This window comes from Ahaetulla prasina, chromosome 16 (assembly GCF_028640845.1).
Source record: "Ahaetulla prasina isolate Xishuangbanna chromosome 16, ASM2864084v1, whole genome shotgun sequence".
In the NCBI taxonomy this organism is placed as follows: Eukaryota; Metazoa; Chordata; class Lepidosauria; order Squamata; family Colubridae; genus Ahaetulla; species Ahaetulla prasina.
In genome coordinates, this window is record NC_080554.1 from 1,467,967 (window position 1) to 1,493,069 (window position 25,103).

Below are 25,103 nucleotides of genomic sequence, written 5' to 3' on the forward strand. Positions count from 1 at the left end.
TGCAAAAGGAGATTAACAAATCCTTAGTTGTGTCTCCAAACACAACAGCAGCTGGAAAGAGGCCTAGTGGAAGGGGAGGCTGGGAAGATGATCCCTCTGAGCTGGACCCACGGACACTGAGACTCAGTCCAGCTTGCTTCTTCCTTCCCTTCCTGCCAGATGTTCTGGTTCCTCTCCTGCTATTGTAAACAGGAGCTCTTCTACAGCGGAGGGAAGAGAGCAGGGCTGATGTCAATGCCAATCCCTCAAGCACAGGGGGCTGAGCTGGAGAACTCGGCCTGGGAAGGGTCTTAAGCTTGGTGTGCTCCGCTCAACTTGAGATGAACAGCCGGGTTACCTTCCTGCCCTCCTCAGGGGCCATTGATTCAACCCTCACATCCTGCGACATGTCTCCTTAAAGGGATGTGGGTAGACTCACACCCATTTATTAAGTGGCTGTTGAAAGTTACAACAGCACTAAAAAAAAATTGACTTATAACCAGTCCTCAGACTTATGACTGTCGCACGCAGCATCCCCAGGGTCACGTGATCACCAACAGCAGACTTCGCACCAAACTTCCAGCAAGCAAAGTCGATGGAGGAAGCGGGATCCACTTAATGACCCTGTGATTCACTTAACAGCTATGGAGGGGAAGTCATAAAATTGGGCATGTCCCACTTAACAATAGTCTTGCTTAGCGATGGCAATTCCGCTCCCGTTTGTGGTCTTAAGTCGAGGACTGCCTCTATGTCCTCTCTTATCCGACCCTTTCCTAGGCAGCGTATTTTTCACCCCGCGTACCGTCACAGTATGAAAAGGCAGGAGGCGTTTAGCTTTTTACTCAATGGGCGCATTTTCTGGGATCTGTGCTTTTTGATGACATCAAAGCATGAATTAAGAATTAGTTTTAATTAATAAACCAGGAATTAAGTCAATACTAAGAGGAATAAGGATTTTTCAAGCACTTGTTCATGCCGCCCCCTGGTGGTAGAAAAAAAATCTTTATATAAACTGCATTAATGCCACAATTCTTACCACCAGAAATAAAGAAAAAAAAAATCTGATTTACCATCCCCCAAACCATTACGTAATATTGAAAATATGTCTTCGCAGCACTGAACAGTGGTCCAAGACAGTGTTTCTCATAAAACACACGGACTTCAACTCCCAGAATTCCCCCGCTTGGCCGAGGGATTCTGGGAATTGAAGTCCACGTGTCCTAAAGTTGCCAAGGTTGAGAAACACCGGTCTAAGGAATTCTGGGAGTTGAAGCATTGAGGTTAGGTATTGAGAGGGCAACCAGGTTGATGGATGGGTCGTGCTGTTGTAATCCATCTCTAAGTGAATCCAGAAGTCTTAGTCAATGTTGGATTGGAGCCAGTCTGTTGAGAAGATGAAACTAGAAGTCCTTCTTCTTTGAAGATGTCGACCACAGACCCTGAAGCACCAGAAGATCCATTGGAAGAAGGCGACGCCCAGTTAGGTTTTCCCTCGGAGAAACTAGAGAGCTCCAAGGAATTGGAGGATGTTGGCTTGCTGGCCACATCCCAGATTTCCACCAAGGGAGAGCAGACAGCTCCTCCCATCATAGAAGACTTGATCCAGGAAGATGAGAACCGGCTTACAATAATGGAGACACTCTGGACTCACCAGTGTGTCCAAGATGGTCTATTCCATTGGTCCAAGTCCTGGTATTTTGCCTTCAAGACCTGGGAAGGTTGGAGAAGTGTTGAAACCCATCGTTCAGTGAGGTTGCCCTTCAAGGATCCATGATGGTCATGGTTGTATTTTCCTTAGTTTTATTTCATCCAAGAGCCAGACCCCAAATCTACGTCTAGATGGTAGCTTCCAATCAGAAAAAGGTTGGATCTGTTGCATCAAAAGAAGGCAAAGATGAGCTGGACAGGTTAAGTGGGCAGAGTGTCAAGGATGAAACCATACAGGAAGCAACTTCTGGGGAGGGGAGGAGTTGGAGGAGGAGGAGGAAAATTGAGAGGAAGAAGAGAAAGAAGGAAGAGGAGGAGGAGGAAAAGAAGGAGAAGTAAGAGGAAGGAGAAGGAGAAGAAGAAGAGAAGGAAGAGGAAGAGAAGGAGGAAGAGGGAGGGGGAGGGGGAGGAGGAAAAGAAGAGGAAAAAGAAGAGAAGAAGAGGAAGAAGGAGGAGAAGTGAATGAGAAGGAAGAAGAGGAGGAAGAAGAGAAGGAGGAGGAAGAGAATGATGATGAGAGTAGCAGTAGTAGGATGCTAGCAAGGGGTGGTGATAGAAAGAAGAAGTAGGTATGTTGAACCCATCACCCCCTTTTAAGTTGAAATAAATTTTCTCTCATCCAGCTCTCTAAGTAACCACGTTACCCTGTTCATTTACTAGATGGATCTATCCTAGATCTATCCTAGACCCCACATTCACCTAAGACCAACTGCATGCAGGCTAACCCCTTAGGCTCAAACTAATGCCAGGTACTCCTTGGCTTGCATAGCCACCATTTGAAGTTACAACAGCACTGGAGAAAAAAACGAGTTTGTGGGGGTTTTTTTGTCCCACCCAACTGGGATCCTAAGTTAATGACTACCTGTAAACCATATCGTGGTTTAAGATGCTAAGAGCATCGCTGGATTTCACACTTGGAATCTGTTACACCCAAAATGGTTGTGTGAATGAACACGGCTAGTCCAGGGGTCTCCAACCTTGGCAACTTTAAGCCTGGAGGACTTCAACTCCCAGAATGCCCCAGCCAGCTTTGCTGGGAGTTGAAGTCCTCCAGGCTTAAAGTTGCTAAGGTTGGAGACCCCTTGGCTAGACAACCACCAGCAGCTGCTGACCTTAGCCATTTTTGCTCCGGTGGCACCGAATTTTGCCCAGAGATGCCAACTCAGCCTCTCCTAACATGGCGCCTTCCGAAGCTGCTAGATTTCAGCTTCCAGAATCTTCCGGAATTTCACACTGAGAAATCTTGGGGGAGGGGGCAGTTTTGCCCCCCCTGAATTGACAAGATCCCCCAGACCCTCACTTACCTGTCCCCCAAGAGTGTGGTGGCCCTTCCTTTTTGGGCACTGAGAAGTTGAACGCAGCTCATTTGCACACCCGCGATAGACTTTTGCATGGCCTGACACGGCTAAATAATTGATTTGCATCTTGGCTGAAATGAGGACAAGAGAGCTCTCTTTTCAAAAAGCTATCGGATCATTTTTCTTTCTGACCCAAAAGGTCACCACCTGGCTAATCCCATTCAAATTAGATCAATATTGACACACGTCCGTACATTTCCCAAAGCCAGCCTCCCTTAGCCACTGTTATTCATTTAGTGACCGTTCAAACTTATCATGGCACTGGAAAAAAGTGACTCCGTGTTTCACACTTATGACGGTTGCAGCATCTACGGGCATCAAAATTCAGACCCTTGGCAGCTGACTCATATTTATGATGGTGGCAATGTCCTGTGATCTCCTTTTGTGACCGCCGGACAAGCTAACTCAACGGGGAAGCCTGATTCACTTAACAACCATGTTATGTTACTATTGTGAGAACTGCAGTGATTCCCTTAACAACAGTAACAACAAACCTTGGTTCACAGCTAAACTTAAGCAGCTACGTCGTTCCAAAGAGGAAGCCTACAGAAAAGGTGATAAAATGCTGTACAATCAGGCCAGAAATGTATTACCAAGGGAGATCAGAGCAGCAAAAAGAAGCTACTCTGAAAAGCTAAAGAATCAGTTCTCAACAAATGGCTGTCCAATCTCTTGTTGAAAGCCTCCATTGATGGAGCACCCACAACTTCTGGAGGCAAGGAAGATTGTTGGGGGCAATAAGTTGACTTTGTAAATATACAAATAGAATGAGACTATTGCCTTATACACTGTAAGCCCTGAGTCTTGGGAGAAGGGCGGATATAAGAGTTCACATCGTTTACCTTCCAATTTACTACAAAAGCGTTGCTCATTTCTTTGACCGGGAGGCTCTAAGGTAGGATTTTCTCAACCATAGCAACTCCAAGACGTATGGACTTCAATTCCCAGAATTCTGGGAGTTCAAGTCCACACATCGTAAGAGTTGACAGGGTTTGTTTATTTATTATTTTCTTCTGTCGCTGATGGGAAACACAATACAATACAATACAATACAATACAATACAATACAATACAATACAATACAATACAATACAATACAATACAATACAATACAATATAAACACAGTATAAACAGAGTTGGAAGGGACCTTGGAGGTCTTCTAGTCCAACCCCTGGTTTAGGCGGGAAACCCTACACCACTTCAGACAAACGGTTATCCACCATCAAAACTTCCTTGTGGCAAGACCTGAGCATTATGCGATCGGAAGTGTAGCTGTCCAAGGTGCTGAAAAGTCACTATTGACACATTGACAAAAAGGCTCAAAAAGTTTCTGGTTTTGTGAGACTACAGGAAGCTCCGATTTTTGCCAGTTACTCGTTACGAAATACGGAAAGGTAAGATGGCCGAAGATGGTGATTAAGAGCGGAGGGGTCCCTTTCCATAGACTTTCAGCTATTCCCCCCACCCTGCATTAACTGGTTGAGCAACATGGGGGTTGAAATCTGAGACTTCTGAAACGTGTGACGTCCATAGAGGTTGCTTGTAAACTATGTAAACTTTTTAGTTTACATAAAAAGTTTACATAGAGGGCATATTATTGATCGATGGATGGATCAATAAGGGTCACTCAGATAGCGTAATCAGTGGTCCAATGTAATGAACACTTTTGCTCAATGTTTTATGGATGAGGATATATTTATTTCCAAAATTCCCACTTTTCCCAGTGGAAATGGGGGCGGAGGGCAACCTCAAAAATATTAGCCTTGAAAATGTTACAGATTGAGAGTCTTATGTGTCGATGAATGTTGTTTTAGTAAATTTGCCCAATTTCAATTCCATGGAGTGCCAGGCCCTGAATTTTGGGTGCATCCTTTTAGAAAGCGTATTTGAGAGTCATTGGATCAGAAATTGTTGTCCTAGGGAGACCCGTTTTGACCCGTTAAAGGATACAGAATTGAGTGTTTTATGAGTAGGCGGAAAGTTGTTTTATTAAATTTGCCAGGCCGAGCTCCTGAAATTTGAGTTCGTTTTGTCAGCTTTAGTCCATATCTTGATTCAAAAATTGTCCTACAAAGCAGAATTTTTGCTAGTTAAAGTTTATATAAGGAGAGTTTTAAGTATAGTATTTACCTTAGGAGGTTTTCAACATTTCTTGCGTGTCTCATATTACTTTCCCGTTTACTCAGGGTTTCCCCAAAGTTTGCTTTGCAGGGACAGAGTTTATGTCAAGTTTACAACTGACTTAAAACAAACCTGTTTGGGCGGGGGAGGAGGGGGATCCTGTCCTTTGCACCTTATCCCTGTGTGGCCACTGACGGATTTGGCAAAGGGGGATTGGAAAGGGAAAACTGATAAGCAGGAAACTGCAGCAAGGCTTGCTGGGAGATGTAGTTGGGAGAGTTGGGTCACTTGTTACATGCCACCAAGGTAAGCCCTCATGAATTTGATCTGGGCCTGCACATGGCTGCTAAGCCCTAAATTAAAGATAAGGCCATTATAGAATCTAGTCATTCAAGAAACCCTGATCCAACAAGCCAGATTCCAACAGCCCATAATCCAACAAGCCAGGGGTCTCCAACCATGGCAACTTTAAGCCTGGCGGACGTCAACTCCCAGAATTCCCTAGCCAGCTAACCCTAACCCTAACCCTGTTGTGGACTTCAACTCCCAGAATTCTGGGAGTTCAAACCCACACATCGTAAGAGTTGACAGGGTTTGTTTATTTATTATTTTCTTCTGTCGCCGATGGGAAACACAATACAATACAATACAATACAATACAATACAATACAATACAATACAATACAATACAATACAAACACAGTAGAAACAGAGTTGGAAGGGACCTTGGAGGTCTTCTAGTCCAACCCCCGGTTTAGGCAGGAAACCCTACACCACTTCAGACAAACGGTTATCCACCATCAAAACTTCCTTGTGGCAAGACCTGAGCATTATGCGATCGGAAGTGTAGCTGTCCAAGGTGCTGAAAAGTCACTATTGACACATTGACAAAAAGGCTCAAAAAGTTTCTGGTTTTGTGAGACTACAGGAAGCTCCGATTTTTGCCAGTTACTCGTTACGAAATATGAAAAGGTAAGATGGCGGAAGATGGTGTTTTAGAGCGGAGGGGTCCCTTTCCATAGACTTTCAGCTATTCCCCCCACCCTGCATTAACTGGTTGAGCAATATGGGGGTTGAAATCTGAGACTTCTGAAACGTGTGACGTCCATAGAGGTTGCTTGTAAACTATGTAAACTTTTTAGATTACATAAAAAGTTTACATAGAGGGCATATTATTGATTGATGGATGGATCAATAAGGGTCACTCAGCGTAATCAGTGGTCCAATGTAATGAACACTTTTGCTCAATGTTTTATGGATGAGGATATATTTATTCCAAAATTCCCAGTTTCCCCAGTGGGAACGGGGGCGGAGGGCAACCTCAAAAATATTAGCCTTGAAAATGTTACAGATTGAGAGTCTTATGTGTCGATGAATGTTGTTTTATTAAATTTGCCCAATTTCAATTCCATGGAGTGCCAGGCCCTGAATTTTGGGTGCATCCTTTTAGAAAGCGTATTTGAGAGTCATTGGATCCAGAAATTGTTGTCCTAGGGAGCCCCGTTTTGACCCGTTAAAAGGATACAGAATTGAGTGTTTTAGGAGTAGGCGGAAAGTTGTTTTATTAAATTTGCCAGGCCGAGCTCCTGAAATTTGAGTTCGTTCTGTCAGCTTTAGTCCATAGCTTGATTCAAAAATTGTCCTACAAAGCAGCATTTTTGCTAGTTAAAGTTTATATAAGAAGAGTTTTAGTAGTAGATAGATAAGCTTTCTGCTGTGAGTATAGTATTTACCTTAGGAGGTTTTCAACATTTCTTGCGTGTCTCATATTACTTTCCCGTTTACTCAGGGTTTCTCCAAAGTTTGCTTTGCAGGGACAGAGTTTATGTCAAGTTTACAACTGACTTAAAACAAACCTGTTTGGGCGGGGGAGGAGGGGGATCCTGCCCTTTGCACCTTATCCCTGTGTGGCCACTGACGGATTTGGCAAAGGGGGATTGGAAAGGGAAAACTGATAAGCAGGAAACTGCAGCAAGGCTTGCTGGGAGATGTAGTCGGGAGAGCTTGGGTCACTTGTTACATGCCACCAAGGTAAGCCCTCATGAATTTGATCTGGGCCTGCACATGGCTGCTAAGCCCTAAATTAAAGATAAGGCCATTATAGAATCTAGTCATTCAACAAACCCTGATCCAACAAGCCAGATTCCAACAGCCCATAATCCAACAAGCCAGGGGTCTCCAACCATGGCAACTTTAAGCCTGGCGGACGTCAACTCCCAGAATTCCCTAGCCAGCTAACCCTAACCCTAACCCTGTTGTGGACTTCAACTCCCAGAATTCCCTAAGCAGCCAGTTATCAAAGCTGGAGACCTTAGAAGAGAATAGAATACAATAGAATAGAATTTTTTATTGGCCAAGTGTGATTGGACACACAAGGAATTTGTCTTGGTGCATATGCTCTCAGTGTACATAAAAGAAAAGATACGTTCATCAAGGTACAACATTTACAACACAATTGATGATCAATATATCAATATAAATCATAAGGATTGCCAGCAACAAGTTATAGTCATACAGTCATAAGTGGAAAGAGATTGGCGATGGGAACTATGAAACGATTAATAGTAGTGCAGATTCAGTAAATAGTCTGACAGTGTTGAGGGAATTATTTGTTTAGCAGAGTGATGGCCTTCGGGGAAAAACTGTTCTTGTGTCTAGTTGTTCTGGTGTGCAGGGCTCTATAGCGTCGTTCTGAGGGTAGGAGTTGAAACATTTTATGTCCAGGATGCGAGGGGTCTGTAGATATTTTCACGGCCCTCTTCTTGATTCGTGCAGTATACAGGTCCTCCATGGAAGGCAGGTTGGTAGCAATTATTTTTTCTGCAGTTCTAATTATCCTCTGAAGTCTGTGTTTTTCTTGTTGGGTTGCAGAACCGAACCAGACAGTTATAGAGGTGCAAATGACAGGTCTCCAGCTGGCTGAGGAATTCTGGGAGTTGAAGTCCTCAAGTCTGAAAGTTGCCCAGGTTGGAGACCCCTGCCCTAGAAGGTCCCTTCAAACTCCGGTTGAACCCATCCTGCCAGCCATCGTGGTTCAGAACAAGCCACGATGGGGAGACCCCCCCCCCCTTCAAACCCTGGGAATCCAGGCTGCCTGGCTGGCTGGTCTTTGGTTTGCACAGCTGGGCTGTCATTCCCGGACCGGCCACCAGAGGGCAGAGGCGCCCTGGAGCAAGATGCCGGCGGCGTCTGACTGCTGACCGGCTACCTGGCCAAGCCCCGCTTCTCCGGCGCCTTCGTGGAGTGCTGCCCCCCGGACGACCACCGACCCCACCCCGCAGGTATTAGGGGGCTGCCTCGCCCCGCCGCTCCCATCATGCCCGGCCAGCAACCCTGTCCTTCCTCCTCCCTGGGAAGCCCAATAAGAATACATTTTAATTGCATTTGGAGTTGCTCTTCTACCCTTTCTTTCCCTCCGTTTTACAACAAACCTTCTTCCCCTCTTTTCCCTCCCTCCTTCTTCTCCTTTCCTACCTTCCTCCTCCTCCTCTCCCTCCTCATACCTCCTTCCCTTCCCTTTCCCCCACTCCTCTCCTCTTTCCCTCCTTTCTCACCTTCTCTCCTACTCTTGTCCCCTAACTTATCCTCCTCTCCTTCTCCTTCTCCTTCCCTCCATCCCTCTCTCTCCTTCACCTCCTCTATCTTACCCTCTATTCCTCTCTTCTTTCTTTCTTCTTTGTTGTATGATATTTCCCTTGTTTGGTATGAAACCCAGGGCAGCCCATGTCCTGCTGCCTTTTTAGCTGTACAGGCAAGTCCTCGATTAAGAACCATGACGGAGCCCGTGGGAATGATGAGAAGATTAATAGTAGTGCAGACTTAGTGAATAGTTTGACAGTGTTGAGGGAATTATTTGTTTAGCAGAGTGACGGCCTTCGGGGAAAAAACTGTCCTTGTGTCTAGTTGTTCTGGTGTGCAGTGCTCTATAGCGTCGTTTTGAGGGTAGGAGTTGAACCAGTTTATGTCCAGGATGTGAGGGATCTGTAAGTATTTTCCCAGCCCTCTTTTTGACTCCTGCAGTATACAGGTCCTCCATGGAAGGCAGGTTGGTAGCCATTGTTTTTTCTGCAGTTCTAATGATCCTCTGAAGTCTGTGTCTGTCTTGTTGGGTTGCAGAACCAAACCAGGCAGTTATAGAGGCGCAGATGACAGACTCAATAATTCCTCTGCAGAACTGTATAAAATGAAAAGACCAGAACGGCGTTCAGGAAGCATTTGTTCACCCAAATCTAGTAAATCTTGGAAAAAAAATTAACGTATAAAGACACTAGGTCCATTTCTTGTTCTCCTCTGTGCCCCGTCCTGGCATTTTCTCCGGCTGAGAAACTGACTTGCCCGTTTCCCTGTCCTGTTTCTCTGCAGAGACTTGGCAGCAGTGGCTCCTGGCCGGAGGGATCTGCGTGGGCGGATGGGCCGCGAACTACCTGCCTTTCTTCCTGATGGAGAAGAACCTCTTCCTTTACCGTTACCTGCCGGCCGTCACTTTCCAAATCCTCCTGATCGCCATCATTCTGCAGCACACCAGCGACTTCCTCTGCAGGTAGGGCAGCCGAACACAGAACCTCGCCTGTCTTCTTTCCTTGGTTTTAATAATAATATTCTTAAAATCGTTTTTAAAATAATAGCTCAGAAGCAAAGCAAAAGAAAGAAAACGCAAAGAGACACACAATGGTCCCTGACTTACGACTGTTCGTTGAGTGACCATTAGAACGTACAATTTGCACTGGGGGAAAAAAGTGACCCTTGAACTTTTTTCACACTTAACGACCACTGCAACATCCCCCCATGGGCACATGGTCAAAACTCAGAACGCTTGGCAAGTGACTCATATCTACAACGGGCGCAGCGTCCTGGGGTCACGCGATCCTCTTTGGCAACCTTTCCGACAAGCCAAGTCAGTGGGGGAAGCTGGATTTGCTTAACAACTGCATTGATTCACTTAACGACGGTGGCATGAAATGGGGCAAAGCTCGCTTAACCACCGTCTTACCTTATCAAAGGAAATTTTGGGCTCAGCTGTGATTGTAAGTCAAGGATTACATATATATGTATATATGTACACACACACACATATATGTATATATATTTGTTTTCGCTATAACATATTTTTGTGTCAGAATAATTAAAATTTACCACCATATTCATTATTTGTATCTATTCTTATATTACTACTAATAACATGTCCTGCCTTCAGGTGCTTTGGAGAATAGGTCGACCCCTTCTTCTTTGTGGCAGCGCCCTCAAATATTGGAAAACTGCTGTTATGTCACCCCTAGTCCTTCTTTCCATTAAATTAAACCTACGCAATTCCAGCAACCGTTCTTCCTCTGTTTTAGCCTCCTGAATCATCTTGGTTGCTCTTCTCTGCTTTCTTTCTAGAGCCTCAATCTCCTTTTTTATGTGTGTCTCTTTCTTCTCTCCCACAGATCCAGGCTTTCCAAGAGCATGCACAGTGCTTTGGTGGTGGCCTGGATGTCTTCCGTCTACCTTACGTACCACATGTTCAGCCGCCTCACCTACGGAGAACCGGCACTCTTAAAATCTGAGTTACAAGCACTACGTTGGAAGGATAGCTGGGACATTTTGATCCGCAAACTCTGACCAAGCCTGAGAAACGGACGGCAGAGAGGATGTCGGTGATTGGAGGACCAAGAAAAGGAGAAAAAACTTCATCTGAACAGAGAGTCCATCTAAAGATGGCTGCCACAAAGCTGGGACAACTGAAGAACAACTAAGACTAGGACTATTGAACGTTTGCAGAACCATCTGGGAATTGAGGGCCTCCCGTGGAAGCAGAGCTGATCAGGAAGACTTGTGAGGGTTAGAAGCAGGTATGGTAGGACGTATCCAACAGTGGGGGTCCTGGACCAGCAGGCATCCCCTGGGTGGGAGGCAGGGAAGCCAGGCAGGGGACAGGCTACAGCGGGCTTGCTTGGTGTCAACCCTGAAGCGAACCTGGCTGAGGCCATCTTTGACGCTTCAGGGTTGCCACGAGGCAGAAGAAAGGCTAGGGAAGTGGGGGAAATACATAGCTGGGGTTTTGTAGTAAAAAGTGGAGTAAAAACGTGGAGTGGAGTAACCAAGGAAACGAGACAATCACTTTTTATTAGCTGAAAAGCGCAGGAAGTCTCAAAGTTGGTTTTCATCAGTTTCATGCCAGTATGATGTATCCAATAAACATATCATTCGATGAATCTATCGGTCTTGGAGTTCTGCTTTCAATGGGTGCATTATTTGGAATGCTGACACATGGTCCAGAACCACCAGGCAGCCCCTGGGAAGGCAGGCAGGAGGTAGACTACCTGGTGGCCAAGGCAAGGCAATGGGCCAAGGCAAACAGGCACACGCAGCTGCCCTTGATGGGACTTGGCCCTGTGCCAGAAGGGGTATAGAAATTGGACTGGGGGTTCTGGACCACCAGGAAGCCCCTGGGAGTCTGGGAAGGCAGGCAGGAGGCAGGCTACCTGGTTTAGCGGGGCCAAGGCAAGGCCATGGGGAAGGCACAATGAGGTCTCCCTGTGACACAGCTGCCCTTGATGGGACCTGGCCCTGTGCCAGAAGGGGTATAGAAATTGGACTGGGGGTTCTGGACCACCAGGAAGCCCCTGGGAGTCTGGGAAGGCAGGCAGGAGGCAGGCTACCTGGTTTAACTGGGGGCCAAGGCAAGGCCATGGGGAAGGCACAATGAGGTCTCCCTGTGACACAGCTGCCCTTGATGGGACCTGGCCCCATGCCAGAAGGGGTATAGAAATTGGACTGGGGGTTCTGGACCACCAGGAAGCCCCTGGGAGTCTGGGAAGGCAGGCAGGAGGCAGGCTACCTGGTTTAGCGGGGCCAAGGCAAGGCCATGGGGAAGGCACAATGAGGTCTCCCTGTGACACAGCTGCCCTTGATGGGACTTGGCCCCGTGCCAGAAGGGGGTATAGAAATTGGACTGGGGGTTCTGGACCACCAGGAAGCCCCTGGGAGTCTGGGAAGGCAGGCAGGAGGCAGGCTACCTGGTTTAACTGGGGGCCAAGGCCATGGGGAAGGCACAATGAGGTCTCCCTGTGACACAGCTGCCCTTGATGGGACTTGGCCCCGTGCCAGAAGGGGGTATAGAAATTGGACTGGGGGTTCTGGACCACCAGGAAGCCCCTGGGAGTCTGGGAAGGCAGGCAGGAGGCAGGCTACCTGGTTTAATTGGGGGCCAAGGCAAGGCCATGGGGAAGGCACAATGAGGTCTCCCTGTGACACAGCTGCCCTTGATAAGACTTGGCCCTGTGCCAGAAGGGGTATAGAAATTGGACTGGGGGTTCTGGACCACCAGGAAGCCCCTGGAAGTCTGGGAAGGCAGGCAGGAGGCAGGCTACCTGGTTTAACTGGGGGCCAAGGCAAGGCCATGGGGAAGGCACAATGAGGTCTCCCTGTGACACAGCTGCCCTTGATAAGACTTGGCCCTGTGCCAGAAGGGGTATAGAAATTGGACTGGGGGTTCTGGACCACCAGGCAGCCCCTGGGAGTCTGGGAAGGCAGGCAACCTGGTTTAATTGGGGGCCAAGGCAAGGCCATGGGGAAGGCACAATGAGGTCTCCCTGTGACACAGCTGCCCTTGATGGGACTTGGCCCTGTGCCAGAAGGGGTATAGAAATTGGACTGGGGGTTCTGGACCACCAGGAAGCCCCTGGGAGTCTGGGAAGGCAGGCAGGAGGCAGGCTACCTGGTTTAACTGGGGGCCAAGGCAAGGCCATGGGGAAGGCACAATGAGGTCTCCCTGTGACACAGCTGCCCTTGATGAGACTTGGCCCTGTGCCAGAAGGGGGTATAGAAATTGGACTGGGGGTTCTGGACCACCAGGAAGCCCCTGGGAAGGTGCAGGAGGGCAGGTTGAACTGTATAGCTTTATCATCGATCAGAACAAAGAAGAAAAAATGAGCCATTTTTTTTACATTAAAGTTTTTGCTTTATTTAGTGAGACAGTTATTACCAATGTAAGAAGCTGAAAAAATACAGCAATCCAATAGAAGACTGAGGTAACAAAATACTTTTGCCAGAAGAAAACAACAAAACCAAACTTAAAAAGACTTCCACAGGAGGGTGAAAACGTCCATAGTTTATCTGGAAGGAGACAATTCACAAGGTTGGGAGAGAAAAGGCCTTTACAATAAAATGCCATGCAGGAAATATGGCTAAAAGGGACGTGAGGGAGGAAAAAATAAAATAAAATAGTGCAAATGTCTCACCGAGGAATGAAACCAAAATCTAGAAATGGGCTGATACCACAAAGGCCAAAATGTCTGAAAACTGGACATTTATGGTTTTGGCCTCCATCGAGTGCTACTTGGGGGGGGGGAGAAGAAAAAAAAATAGTCCACCATGCATTTTGGCACTAGGTTTACATGAGCTAATAAATTAAGAAGAATGAATGTTGCTACACGAATTGTCATCGTGGAAATCAATGGACGGGGACCATATTCCCCAAAATGGCTAAAACGGCGGTCAGTCCCACAGGGCGACTTGTCCGGGGCTGGACAGGGTAGGTGAAGGTGCCCAAGGCAAAATAAATAAATAAATAACCACCCTTGGAGCACAGACATATCCACACGAGCGCCCAGTTCTAGAACTAACCCTGGGAGATGTAGGAGACGTTCGTCCAGCAGGACATTTTGGATGAACAGCTCCCCCCCCCCCCCCCGCTCAGCCCCTCAAGCCAAACAATTTAAGGCAAATCTTTCCTTTGGGATGAAGTTACCCAGAAGAAGCCTTAAAACTGACCGTATTTCAGCAGCAATTAGTCCCTTCGTTGCTAGTGGTACCTCCAGTTAACTTAAAAAACAACAAAGCATAACAGCCACCGCAAAATACAGCACAATTAATTATGAGTTACAAACAGAAAAATTACAGGTGATATTTTTTTTATCTTGTGCCAAAATACACATTTCCCAAATAGCTTCGGTTCGGGATGTCAGTCGTGTTCCCTAAGTTTGATACAAAAATCTGAGGCAGCCACAGGGCGAAGCAGCTCAATGCACTTAAAGTTATAAAAATGTTGTTTCACAACGTTCTATTCAAGTTGACCCTCTGCAGCAAGTTAACACTGTCAAATGTTTGTTGTTTTGTGCATTAGAAATAAGTGTAAACCCAACATGGGCAAAAGTTCTTGAGTCACATAAAGCAGCTTGACCGTAAAAAGAGCAGTTAAAAAAAAACATCTGCAGAGATGTGACAGGTAAATTTGTGGCAGGACAAAAATCCACAGCCGTCGGGACTTCCATGGCTAGTGTTAAGGACCCAAGGATCCTTTGATGGGTCAGGCTGCATCTCCAAACAGTCCAAATCCTCTCTTTATCAGTGCAGTGAGTTAGATCCTGTCCCAAGGATAACATTCACGTTTCTGTTTCTAGAAGCTGTATCATAATTACTTTCAAATTATGTAGAAAAGTGCTGAAGTCGCTCTGGGAGAGACAGCTGGTTTGCTCTGAAGTCTTTCCTCCTTGCTTCAATGGAAACCCATCTTCCCATCTTGCAGTTTGGCACTGGACGTTATACCGCACACTGGAGCAGGTTACTCAAATGACATAAGGTTGGCAGGTACCTGGAACATCAAGGAAAAATATCGTCGTTAATGAAAAGTTCTGGATAAATGGACCATGGATGGATGTTTCCATCCATTGTTTCTTGTCATGCTTTCTGGTGCTTTAGACAATAAGTTGACCCGCCTCTTCTTTGTGGCAGCCCCTCAAATACTAGAAGAGTGCTATCATGTCACCCTGAGGCCTTCTTTTCGCTCTGAGCTTGGTCGATTATCAACCAAGCTCAGAGAGCACCAAGGACCCTGCAGTTCAACCCCGAGCTACAAATGGGCCTCTGGTGGCTCAGCAGACTAAGTCTGTCTGTTATTAACAGCAGCTGCCTGCAATTACTGCAAGTTCAAGTCCCCCCAGGCCCAAGGTTGACTCAGCCTTCCATCCTTTATAAGGTAGGTAAAATGAGGACCCAGATTGTTGGGGGCAATAAGTTGACTTTGTATATAATATACAAATGGATGAAGACTATTGCTTGACATAGTGTAAGCTGCCCTGAGTCTTCGGAGAAGGGCGGGATATAAATTCAAATTTAAAAAAAATGTTCTATAGCTATTCCTCTTTTAATTGAGGCTAAGATAAGATGCTGAGCTTGTCGATCAGAAAGGTCAGCAGTTCAGCGGTTCGAATCCCTCGCTTGTCCCAGCTTCTGCCAATCTAGGAGTTTGAAAGCATGTAAAAAACGCAAGTAGGAAAACATGGACCACCTTTGGTGGGAAGGGAACAGTGTTCCGTGCGCCTTTGGCGTTGAGTCATGCCGACCACATGACCACGGAGACGTCTTCGGACAGCGCTGGCTCTTCGGCTTGGAAACGGAGATGAGCAACGCCCCCTAGAGTCAGGAACGACTAGCATCTATGTGCGAGGGGAACCTTTACCTTTACCTTAAAGCCTAATGAAAAGTTTTCACGGAGCTTTGATTCAACAGCTCAACTTCGAGAACTCTTTAAAAAAATATACAAAAATATGGTCTTGCTTATTTGTCGCTCAGCGCAACCTCATTCTCTAAAAGTCCCACTAAAAGTGCTTACCTTTATCTGGATTGTTCAGCTGAAAGATATCAGGATGTTCCGGGTCATCAGGAAGGGCTACCATCCAGCCCACCATGGAAACTTTCTTTCCGGGAGTCGATTTATACTGTGAAACGGAAAGTCAAATAAAAATAAGCGGTGAGTTGGCTTTGGCGACCATCCAGGAAGTGGGAATTTTCCTCTGGAGGGGCTGCGACGTGTTCCCCCCCCCCCGAAAATCCTCGCCCACTAACGCATCTCACAAGCTCATAATCCCCGTTTTCTCTTACGTGCTTCCTCTCGCTGCCCCTTAAGGACTTGGCTCCGAAATAGATCAGAGTGGATCCTGACAGTGTAATCCAGTATCTGGTCCAGGAAGACAGCTGGGGGAAAAGGAAAAAAAAAAGGGAATTGTAAAAAGCCAAAAGCTTACAAAAGTCCTCGACTTAACAAGAGTTTGTTTAGTGTCCGTTTGAAGTTACGACGATACTGGAAAAAGCGAGTTTTAACCATTTTTATACACTAACGACCATTGCAACATCGCTTTCAATCACGTGATAGGAAATTCAGACGCTTGGCAACTGACCAGGGGATGAAATGCTCCCAGTTCGGACCGGATCGATTGATCCAGTAGCAATGGCGCCAGGTGGTTTGGAGAACCGGTAGTAAAAATCCCTGCACACACCCCCCCCCATTCCCAGCTGAGCCGTGCGAGTGTCAGAGCCTTTTTTTTTTACTTTTAAAAGCATTTTTTTACAAACTCTTTGGCCGAATAGGTTGAAAAAAAGGCTTTTAAAAGGTAAAAAAAGGCTCTGACGATCCCAGCTGAGCTGTGTGATCCTCAGCCTTTTTTTAACTTTTAAAAGGTGCTGTCCAAGGTGCTGAAAAGTCACTATTGACACATTGACAAAAAGGGTGAAAAAGTTTCTGGTTCTGTGAGACTACAGGAAGCTCCGATTTCTGCCGGTTACTCGTTACGAAATATGGAAAGGTAAGATGGCGGAAGATGGTGATTTAGAGCGGAGGGGTCCCTTTCCATAGACTTTCAGCTATTCCCCCCACCCTGCATTAACTGGTTGAGCAACATGGGGGTTGAAATCTGAGACTTCTGAAACGTGTGACGTCCATAGAGGTTGCTTGTAAACTATGTAAACTTTTTAGTTTACATAAAAAGTTTACATAGAGGGCATATTATTGATCGATGGATGGATCAATAAGGGTCACTCAGCATAATCAGTGGTCCAATGTAATGAACACTTTTGCTCAATGTTTTATGGATGAGGATATATTTATTTCCAAAATTCCCAGTTTCCCCAGTGGAATCAGGGTTGTGGAGGGCAACCTCAAAAATATTAGCCTTGAAAATGTTACAGATTGAGAGTCTTATGGGTCAATGAATGTTGTTTTAGTAAATTTGCCCAATTTCAATTCCATGGAGTGCCAGGCCATGAATTTTGGGTGCATCCTTTTAGAAAGCGTATTTGAGAGTCATTGGATCCAGAAATTGTTGTCCTAGGGAGCCCCGTTTTGACCCGTTAAAAGGATACAGAATTGAGTGTTTTAGGAGTAGGCGGAAAGTTGTTTTATTAAATTTGCCAGGCTGAGCTCCTGAAATTTGAGTTCGTTCTGTCAGCTTTAGTCCATATCTTGATTCAAAAATTGTCCTACAAAGCAGAATTTTTGCTAGTTAAAGTTTATATAAGGAGAGTTTTAGTAGTAGATAGATAAGCTTTCTGCTGTGAGTATAGTATTTACCTTAGGAGGTTTTCAACATTTCTTGCGTGTCTCATATTACTTTCCCGTTTACTCAGGGTTTCCCCAAAGTTTGCTTTGCAGGGACAGAGTTTATGTCAAGTTTACACCTGACTTAAAACAAACCTGTTTGGGCGGGGGAGGAGGGGATCCTGTCCTTTGCACCTTATCCCTGTGTGGCCACTGACGGATTTGGCAAAGGGGGATTGGAAAGGGAAAACTGATAAGCAGGAAACTGCAGCAAGGCTTGCTGGGAGATATAGTTGGGAGAGTTGGGTCACTTGTTACATGCCACCAAGGTAAGCCCTCATGAATTTGATCTGGGCCTGCACATGGCTGCTAAGCCCTAAATTAAAGATAAGGCTAGAATCTAGTCATTCAACAAACCCTGATCCAACAAGCCACAACTCAACAAGCCAGATTCCAACAGCCCATAATACAACAAGCCAGGGGTCTCCAACCATGGTGACTTTAAGCCTGGCGGACGTCAACTCCCAGAATTCCCTTGCCAGCTAACCCTAACCCTAACCCTGTTGTGGACTTCAACTCCCAGAATTCCCCAAGCAGCCAGTTACCAAAGCTGGAGACCCTAGAAGAGGGTCGCCAGCTGGCTGAGGAATTCTGGGAGTTGAAGTCCTCAAGTCTGAAAGTTGCCCAGGTTGGAGACCCCTGCCCTAGAAGGTCCCTTCCAACTCCGGTTGAACCCATCCTGCCAGCCATCGTGGTTCAGAACAAGCCACGATGGGGAGACCCCCCCCCCTTCAAACCCTGGGAATCCAGGCTGCCTGGCTGGCTGGTCTTTGGTTTGCACAGCCGGGCTGTCATTCCCGGACCGGCCACCAGAGGGCAGAGGCGCCCTGGAGCAAGATGCCGGCGTCTGCGCGCAGAGCCTGGCGGAAGCGGGGCCGCGGGGCGTGCCGGGAGTTGTAGTCTTGGGCGCGGGCGAGGCGAGCATGGAGCGGCCGGCGGGGCTGCTGGCGTTGGCGGGGCTGCTGCTGGGGGCGCTGCGGTCGGCGGCGCTGGAGCCGGTCAGCGTCAGCCTGGCCATCGGGGCGGCCTCCGTGCTGACCGGCTACCTGGCCAAGCCCCGCTTCTACTGCGCCTTCGTGGAGTGCTGCCCCCCGGACGACCACCGCCCCGACCCCGCAGGTATTGGGTCCCATCATCCCCGGCCAGCAGCCCCGCCCTGCCTCCTCCCTTGGGAATCCATCTCCCATGCTCCTCAGCATCCCTGCGCACCTGCTCCCGGTGTGTTCGGACTCCAGCTCCTATCCTCCCCAGCCGGCCTTTGGAAACACGGGAGCGCAACTTCCTATCCTCCTCCGCCGGTCTCTGCTCGCCTTAAGGGTACAGGAGTCCGTATCCCATCCTCCCCAGCTGGGTTTGCCTTTGTGTGTGGTCTAAGGATATCGTGTGTGTGTGTGTGTTTGTGTGTCCGTCTTCCCCAACTGGTCTTCCCCACAGATTGCTCCGTGGAAGCATCGGAATACACTTCCCATCCTCCCCAGCCCCTCTCGGAATACATTTCCCATCCTCCCCAGCCCCTCTCGGCACCTGTTTGAACTCTTCAAGTGTTTAGGAATCCATTTGTTAGGAAAAGGAGGATTATGAAAAGACTCAAAAGTTTAGAGTTGCTCACAGTCCTTCTCTCCTTCCTTCCTTCCTTCCCATTTCCTTCCTTCCTTCCTTCCTTCTGTTCATTTCCCCTTCCCTCCCTCCCTCCTTCCCTTCCCTTCCCTCTTCTCCGCAGCCCTGCAGCAGTCCCTGGAGGAGAGGCTCTTCGGCCAGCACTTGGCCCAAGAGGTCATCCTGAAGGCGCTGACCGGCTTCATCCACAACTCCAACCCGAAGAAGCCGCTGGTCCTCTCGCTGCACGGCTGGGCCGGGACGGGCAAAAACTTTGTCAGCCAGATCATCGCCGAGAACCTTTACCCGGCCGGGCTGAAGAGCACCTTCGTGCACCTCTTTCTTTCCACGCTGCATTTCCCGCACGAGCACCTGGTCCCTCTCTACAAGGTGAGAGCAAAACCGGAGTCGCTTCAGTTCGGTGCCAAAAGGAGGCACGTTATATGCAGAGTCTTGGTCAGAATTACAGCCGCTTCCAGGCTGGCGTTGTGTCCATTTTACAGACGGGCCAAGTGAGAGTAAGTCTTGCATCCCTGAGAATTGTGACTAAGGAACCCGACAGTAAGACCCAGCCCCCTCCCACAACCCACTCCCCAATATTAGGGGAAGGAAAGGAGCTGGAAACCAACGGTAGTTGTCAGGGCTTGGTGGCATCTCCAGGACTCTTGCGACGCTGGACAGCCAAGCAGGAAATGCTATTTATTTGTCCTCTAGTGATCTTCCAGGAGAGAGCAAAAAAAACCCAAACAAACCAGAAAACAAGCTGAGCTGGTTCCACAGGGCATTGAAATCCCCTTTTGTAAAAAATTATAATAATAATCTTGTGACTTCTAGAAAGGACGAAGCAGTTGGAAGGAGGAAGCTGGGAAGAATAGAAAGCAAAACTTTCAATGTTCTGGGTATTTAAAGTTAAGGATTCCAGTCTCAATTTATAGGCAGACCTACAACCACAACTGAGCCTAAAATGTACGTTGCTAAGCGAGACAATTGCTAGGTGAGCTTTCCTCCATGTTACGACCTTTCTTGCCACCGTTGTTAAGTGGATCGCTGCAGTTGATAAGTTACTAGCCCGGCCGTTAAGTGAATCTGCCTTCCCCATTGATTTTGCTTGTCAGGAAGTCCCAAAAGAGGATCACGTGATTCCCCCGGGACCCTGCAACCGTCATAAATATGAGTCGGTTGCCAAGTGTCTGAATTTTGATCACGTGACCCTGGGGATGCTGCAAAGGTCGTAAGTGTGAAAAACGGACATAAGTCACTTTTTCCCAATGCCGTTGTAACTTTGAAAGGTCGGTAAACGAACCGTTACTGGAGTCGTGGATTGCCTGTGTTGAATTTCACCAAAGCATCTTGAGTTAGGCGATCGAATCTGGAGAGTGGATCCCGTTGCTTTCCGATCGAAACGGGGAGGGGAATCTTTGCACAGCTTCCAATGCCTTCTGTTTTCAGGACCAGCTGCAGAAATGGATCCGGGGTAACGTCAGCAGCTGCGCGAAGTCCGTCTTCATCTTCGACGAAATGGATAAATTGCACCCGGGGCTGATCGACGCCATCAAACCCTTCCTGGATTACTACGAGCAGATCGACGGCGTGTCGTATCGGAGAGCCATCTTCATTTTCCTCAGGTACCGGCAGATCTCCCAACTGAGTTAATCAAGAGTTTTGTTATAACGGAAGTGGAAAGCCCTCCCCGGTTTTCCTTCCATCTAACGTAACGTATAATTGCTATATAAGACTACAGGTATAGTCCTCAACTTACCACTACAATTGAACCCAAAATGTACGGGCTTTCCAGAGAAAGCTTAAGCCAGGATCTCTGCCATGTTGATAGCCAATCCTTATGGTGCAGGCAGGAATTCAACATAAATTTCTCGTTTATTTTCCATTTATTTAACGTTGTTTATCTATCTATCGTCTTTTATTTCTATCTCTCTTCTAACCGTAGGTAGAATCTTTCCCATGTCTTGAAATACACAGATTCCTCTTTATCTTTTATTCTTAAAGTTAATCTATTCATTTCTGCACAGTCTAAAATCTTTTTATTACTTCCCCTTCTGATGGGATTCCCTCTAACTTCCAATTTTGCGCAAATACATTTCTTTCTGCTGTTATTACGTGAATAATTAAATACATTTCTTCTCTGCTATATCTTTCTGGCAAAATACCCAATAAGAAAATCTATGGCTTTAATTCTATAGATTTTTGTAGCATTTCCTTTAACCATGTCTGTATTCTAAACCAGTAATTTTTTGCTTCTATACATGTCCACCACATATGATAATATGACCCCGGCAAATGCGATCCCCCCCAGAGGGTTTAGAGATAAATTTTTCGTATTAAACTGCAGGAATTTGAGTTGCTGACTTTTGAAAAAAATGCACACTGAAATTCAGGATCAAGACTGCAGGCGGTAAAATGGAACAAGGAGCTTTGGCAGTGAGGCTGCAGGTTGCCTCCCTGTTGTCTTAAGCGATCCAATTGGATCTAGGAAAGGGTTTGTAATGCTGGTTCTTTTCCAACCTCTGCTTCCGAACAGCAACGCGGGAGGCGACCTGATCACCAGAGTGGCACTAGAGTTTTGGAAGAGCGGCCGAGAGAGGGAACAGATCCAGCTGAAAGATTTGGAAGTGGTCTTGTCCTTGGGCGTTTTCAACAACCGGAACAGTGAGTAGTGATCTTGGGTTTGCCCATCGTTGGCTGTTTTCACCTCCCAAATCCCACGCAAAAAAAGCCAGGTTTTTTTAAATACCAAGATATGGGGAATGTCTTCGTCAGTTGGGCATCTGTATATTGTCAGTTTCCAGGGTAGCTGAAAGAGTTTGTCTTGAAACTGGGGAAAGAAGAGATGATAGATAGATAGATAGATAGATAGATAGATAGATAGATAGATAGATAGATAGATAGATAGATAGATAGATGACATGGATAGACAGACAACATGGATTGGATTGGTTGGATGGGAAGGGAAGGGAAGGGAAAAGGGAGAGAAAGCGAGAGAGACAATGAGAGAAAACGAGAGAAGGAAAAAGGCAGAATGGGGGAGGAAGAAGGGAGGGAGAGAGAAGAGAGGGAAAGGAAAGAAGGGAAAGGAAGGAGGGAGACAAGGGAGAGAGGGAGGGAGGAAGGCCAGTAGAGAAAGTTTCATCCAACCTCAGCACCTGAAAGGACAGGCTGAAGACAGAAGTTTTCAAGCAGTACCTTCTGGAAATAATCATAGCCATCTCCTAAATCTATTTAGGGAGAACATTGCAGGAAGAAGAGGGAGCCACCACCGATAAGGCCCCGCTACGAATTCCTACCTTGGCATGCATAGTAGGAGGGCATAACAAAAACTGATGGTGGGCCACACGTCCGCTTTTCTTCCAGACCTTCCCCCTTTTTCAAACCTCTCGTCTCTCCCACAGGCGGCCTGTGGCACAGCAGCCTGATCGACCGAAACCTCATCGATTACTTCGTGCCTTTCCTTCCCTTGGAGTACAAGCACGTCAAAATGTGTATCCGGGCGGAGATGAAATCGCGCGGCAACTTCGTCGACGAAGAGATCGTCGAAAAGGTGGCCCGAGAGATGACTTTTTTCCCCAAAGACGAGAAGATTTACTCCGACAAAGGCTGTAAAACCGTGCAGACTAAGCTGGATTTCTATTAAGGGTCTATTTCTATTTTTTAAGGGTCCCCAAAACCAGGGGGGAGGAGGGGGGGGAGAGAAAAAAATATTTGCAACAATTTCCTCTGTTTATGCACATTTTTTAAAAAAGCAAAAAAAGAGAGCCAGTCTCCGGATATGCACTTTTTAGAAAGTTTGGGGAGTTGTTTTCACAGCCCCTTGGAAGCTTTGGGGGCATCTCTCCCTTTTCCCCAGATGTGGTCACCCCGAAAATATTGCTCTGGGCATCTTCCACTGTACTGCACTTTTTAACACTCGCTAATGGGGGGTCGGGGGGTAGAAGATACAATTCAATCTATTGGGGGGGGGGATTGAAGAGAGCTACTCAATTTTGATTATTCCTAACAGTCCGAATGTACTAAACAGATGTCTGAGCTGGCCAGTTGTGAACTAAAACCACTAAAATGTTACATGAGATCTTCCTTCCTATCTCACCCCATGTGCCTCCCCAGCCCCGCCCCGCCAAAAATGACAATTCTTGAGAATTTCAGGCTAGAGAAAGGTCAAAACCAGAGTGTGCCTTCTTAGGTCAATATTGATGAGTGTCATGTTGTAGAGATTGTGTCAATTCAGTATCTGAATTGTGTCAATACAATATCTTGTAGGCCAATTTGATAAAATAGTTCATAAGGCTCTTGAGACTATGCTTAAGGACCTGTTCAATAGGGGGAAATAGTTTCTCCTTTATCTGACAATCATTCTTTTTTTCTGGATCAAGCTCCTGGTCCTCATGAAGTTTATGGATGGAAAAATGGCTCATAAACCTCTTGAGACAATGGAGGGATGCAGCTATGCTCAAGGACCCATCCAGTATGAAACAAAAAATGTATAAGCCTTCCCTTTATCTGGCACTCATCTTTTTCTTACCAAGCTTCCGGTCCTCATGAGGTTTGCACAGAAGATGATTTTTCTACGGATAGGCTGCTAAGAATCCAGAGTTTGGAGGGTTTTTTTGATAGTTGCAACTTCAGTGGTCACTGATAAAACTTCCTGTGGTTTGCAAACCTCTTAGCTAAAATCCAACAACATGGCAAACTGGGTGTGTAATTTACTTAAGCCATCTCGCTTTTTTTAACAGGAGCAGCTTTAAAGAAATGTATTTTTTTAATGGACTGTTTTATATGTAGAACACTAGAGTTATTATATGATTGAATGCAACTAGGGGGGAAAATGAGAATTATAATAAATGAGTGATGAAGATGATTTGGGTTGAATCTTGCTTTTTTTCCAGTTGCTTGTCTTATTACAATTTTTCCTAACCTGCATCAGGACATCTTCCAAAAGTTTCTGCTCCTGTACAGGTAGTCCTTGACTTACAACAGTTCGTTTAGTGACCGTTCAGTCAATGGCAAAAAAGCTGAAGTTTCTCCAAGGAATAAAGTGGAAGGATAGAGAATTAGTAACATGGTTGTTCAGTGAATCTGGCTTCCCCATTGACTTTACTTGTCAGAAGGTCACAAAAGGGGATCACATGACCCCGAGACACTGCAACCGTCATAAATATGAGTCAGTTGCTAACTGTCTGAATTTTGATCATGTGACCACGGGGATGCTGCAGTGGTTGTAAGTGTGAAAAATAGAAACAGGTCACTTTTTTTCAGTGATGTTGTAAATTTGAACCGCCCCTAAATGAACTGTTACAAGTCGAGGACTACCTGTAATTCAGATGGAGATTGAAACCCTTAAGTTCCTTGACGCTTTCTTGTCTGGGTCATGCAGATGAACCAAAAATGCTATTTTGGCCAAGAATTTGGCAAGCAACAGGTTGTTCCTAAATGTGAGTGGTGTATAGAAGTGGGGACAAAGATCTGGCACATCACATTCACAGTGGTGTGGGCACACTGAGGGTCAACTCCATCTCTTTTTAACCTGATGGATTAATCCATTTAGGCAGGCGGTGGGGGTGTTATAATCCTCATCCCAAAATGTGAGAGGTTTGGCCTGCCCGAGCGGATGTGGCTGCTTTCGTTTCATATTAAGAGCAAGGCCCTACTGAACATGGAAGCGAAGCAAGATTTTGCAAATTGAAGCAAATATTGTAGCTTGACGAGAAAAGGTTGCTTGCTAAAGAAATCATTAACCTTGTGTTAATGATTTGTCTTGTGCGTGTTGTGCTCGTTTAGAGAGAGATTTTAAGTTTTCCCTAGGCAGGGAGCATATTAACCTCCTTCGTGGCCCTGTTTTCTTGTGGGAAATGTGTCCCTCGCTCTCCCAAAGCAATCGCCCAGTCTATCTTCTTCCCCCCTTTAGAAGGAAAAAACAAACAGAAAGGAGAAATCCTTCTCAAAACCTCAGAGATTTTAGCTGTTGCTTTGTGGTTAA

At 46.4% G+C, this 25,103-nt stretch overlaps 2 protein-coding genes and 1 long non-coding RNA gene across 3 annotated transcripts; 2 read left to right on the forward strand and 1 right to left on the reverse strand.

The window, feature by feature from the left end:
• The first annotated feature begins 1,402 nt into the window (after nt 1-1,402).
• On the forward strand, nt 1,403-11,339 carry LOC131186198 (protein O-mannosyl-transferase 1-like). The gene is made up of 4 exons (XM_058159542.1): nt 1,403-1,697; nt 4,389-4,439; nt 9,529-9,706; nt 10,593-11,339. The coding sequence occupies exons 1-4, from the start codon at nt 1,403-1,405 to the stop codon at nt 10,765-10,767; spliced, it is 699 nt and encodes a 232-aa protein (XP_058015525.1). The 3' UTR covers nt 10,768-11,339.
• Nucleotides 11,340-13,189: 1,850 nt separating this feature from the next.
• Nucleotides 13,190-16,115, reverse strand: LOC131186129 (uncharacterized). Its single transcript, XR_009152307.1, has 3 exons — nt 16,030-16,115; nt 15,761-15,866; nt 13,190-14,740 (listed from the first exon to the last, which is right to left on the reverse strand). It is a non-coding gene; the product is annotated as an uncharacterized LOC131186129 (long non-coding RNA).
• Nucleotides 16,116-18,416: 2,301 nt separating this feature from the next.
• LOC131186126 (torsin-1B-like) lies at nt 18,417-23,984 on the forward strand. The gene is made up of 5 exons (XM_058159412.1): nt 18,417-18,640; nt 19,242-19,507; nt 20,567-20,742; nt 21,654-21,781; nt 22,522-23,984. The coding sequence occupies exons 1-5, from the start codon at nt 18,445-18,447 to the stop codon at nt 22,761-22,763; spliced, it is 1,008 nt and encodes a 335-aa protein (XP_058015395.1). The 5' UTR covers nt 18,417-18,444; the 3' UTR covers nt 22,764-23,984.
• Nucleotides 23,985-25,103: the final 1,119 nt, after the last annotated feature.

Excerpts from the sequence above, each read along its gene's own strand:
- LOC131186126 (XM_058159412.1), top strand. The coding sequence starts at position 18,445 with ATGGAGCGGCCGGCGGGGCTGCTGGCGTTGGCGGGGCTGCTGCTGGGG. Across the intron at positions 19,508-20,566 it reads ACCTGGTCCCTCTCTACAAG|GACCAGCTGCAGAAATGGAT; the intron begins GTGAGAGCAAAA and ends TTCTGTTTTCAG. Across the intron at positions 20,743-21,653 it reads GCCATCTTCATTTTCCTCAG|CAACGCGGGAGGCGACCTGA; the intron begins GTACCGGCAGAT and ends GCTTCCGAACAG.
- LOC131186198 (XM_058159542.1), top strand. The coding sequence starts at position 1,403 with ATGTCGACCACAGACCCTGAAGCACCAGAAGATCCATTGGAAGAAGGC. Across the intron at positions 1,698-4,388 it reads TGCCTTCAAGACCTGGGAAG|ACTACAGGAAGCTCCGATTT; the intron begins GTTGGAGAAGTG and ends TGGTTTTGTGAG. Across the intron at positions 9,707-10,592 it reads ACCAGCGACTTCCTCTGCAG|ATCCAGGCTTTCCAAGAGCA; the intron begins GTAGGGCAGCCG and ends TCTCTCCCACAG.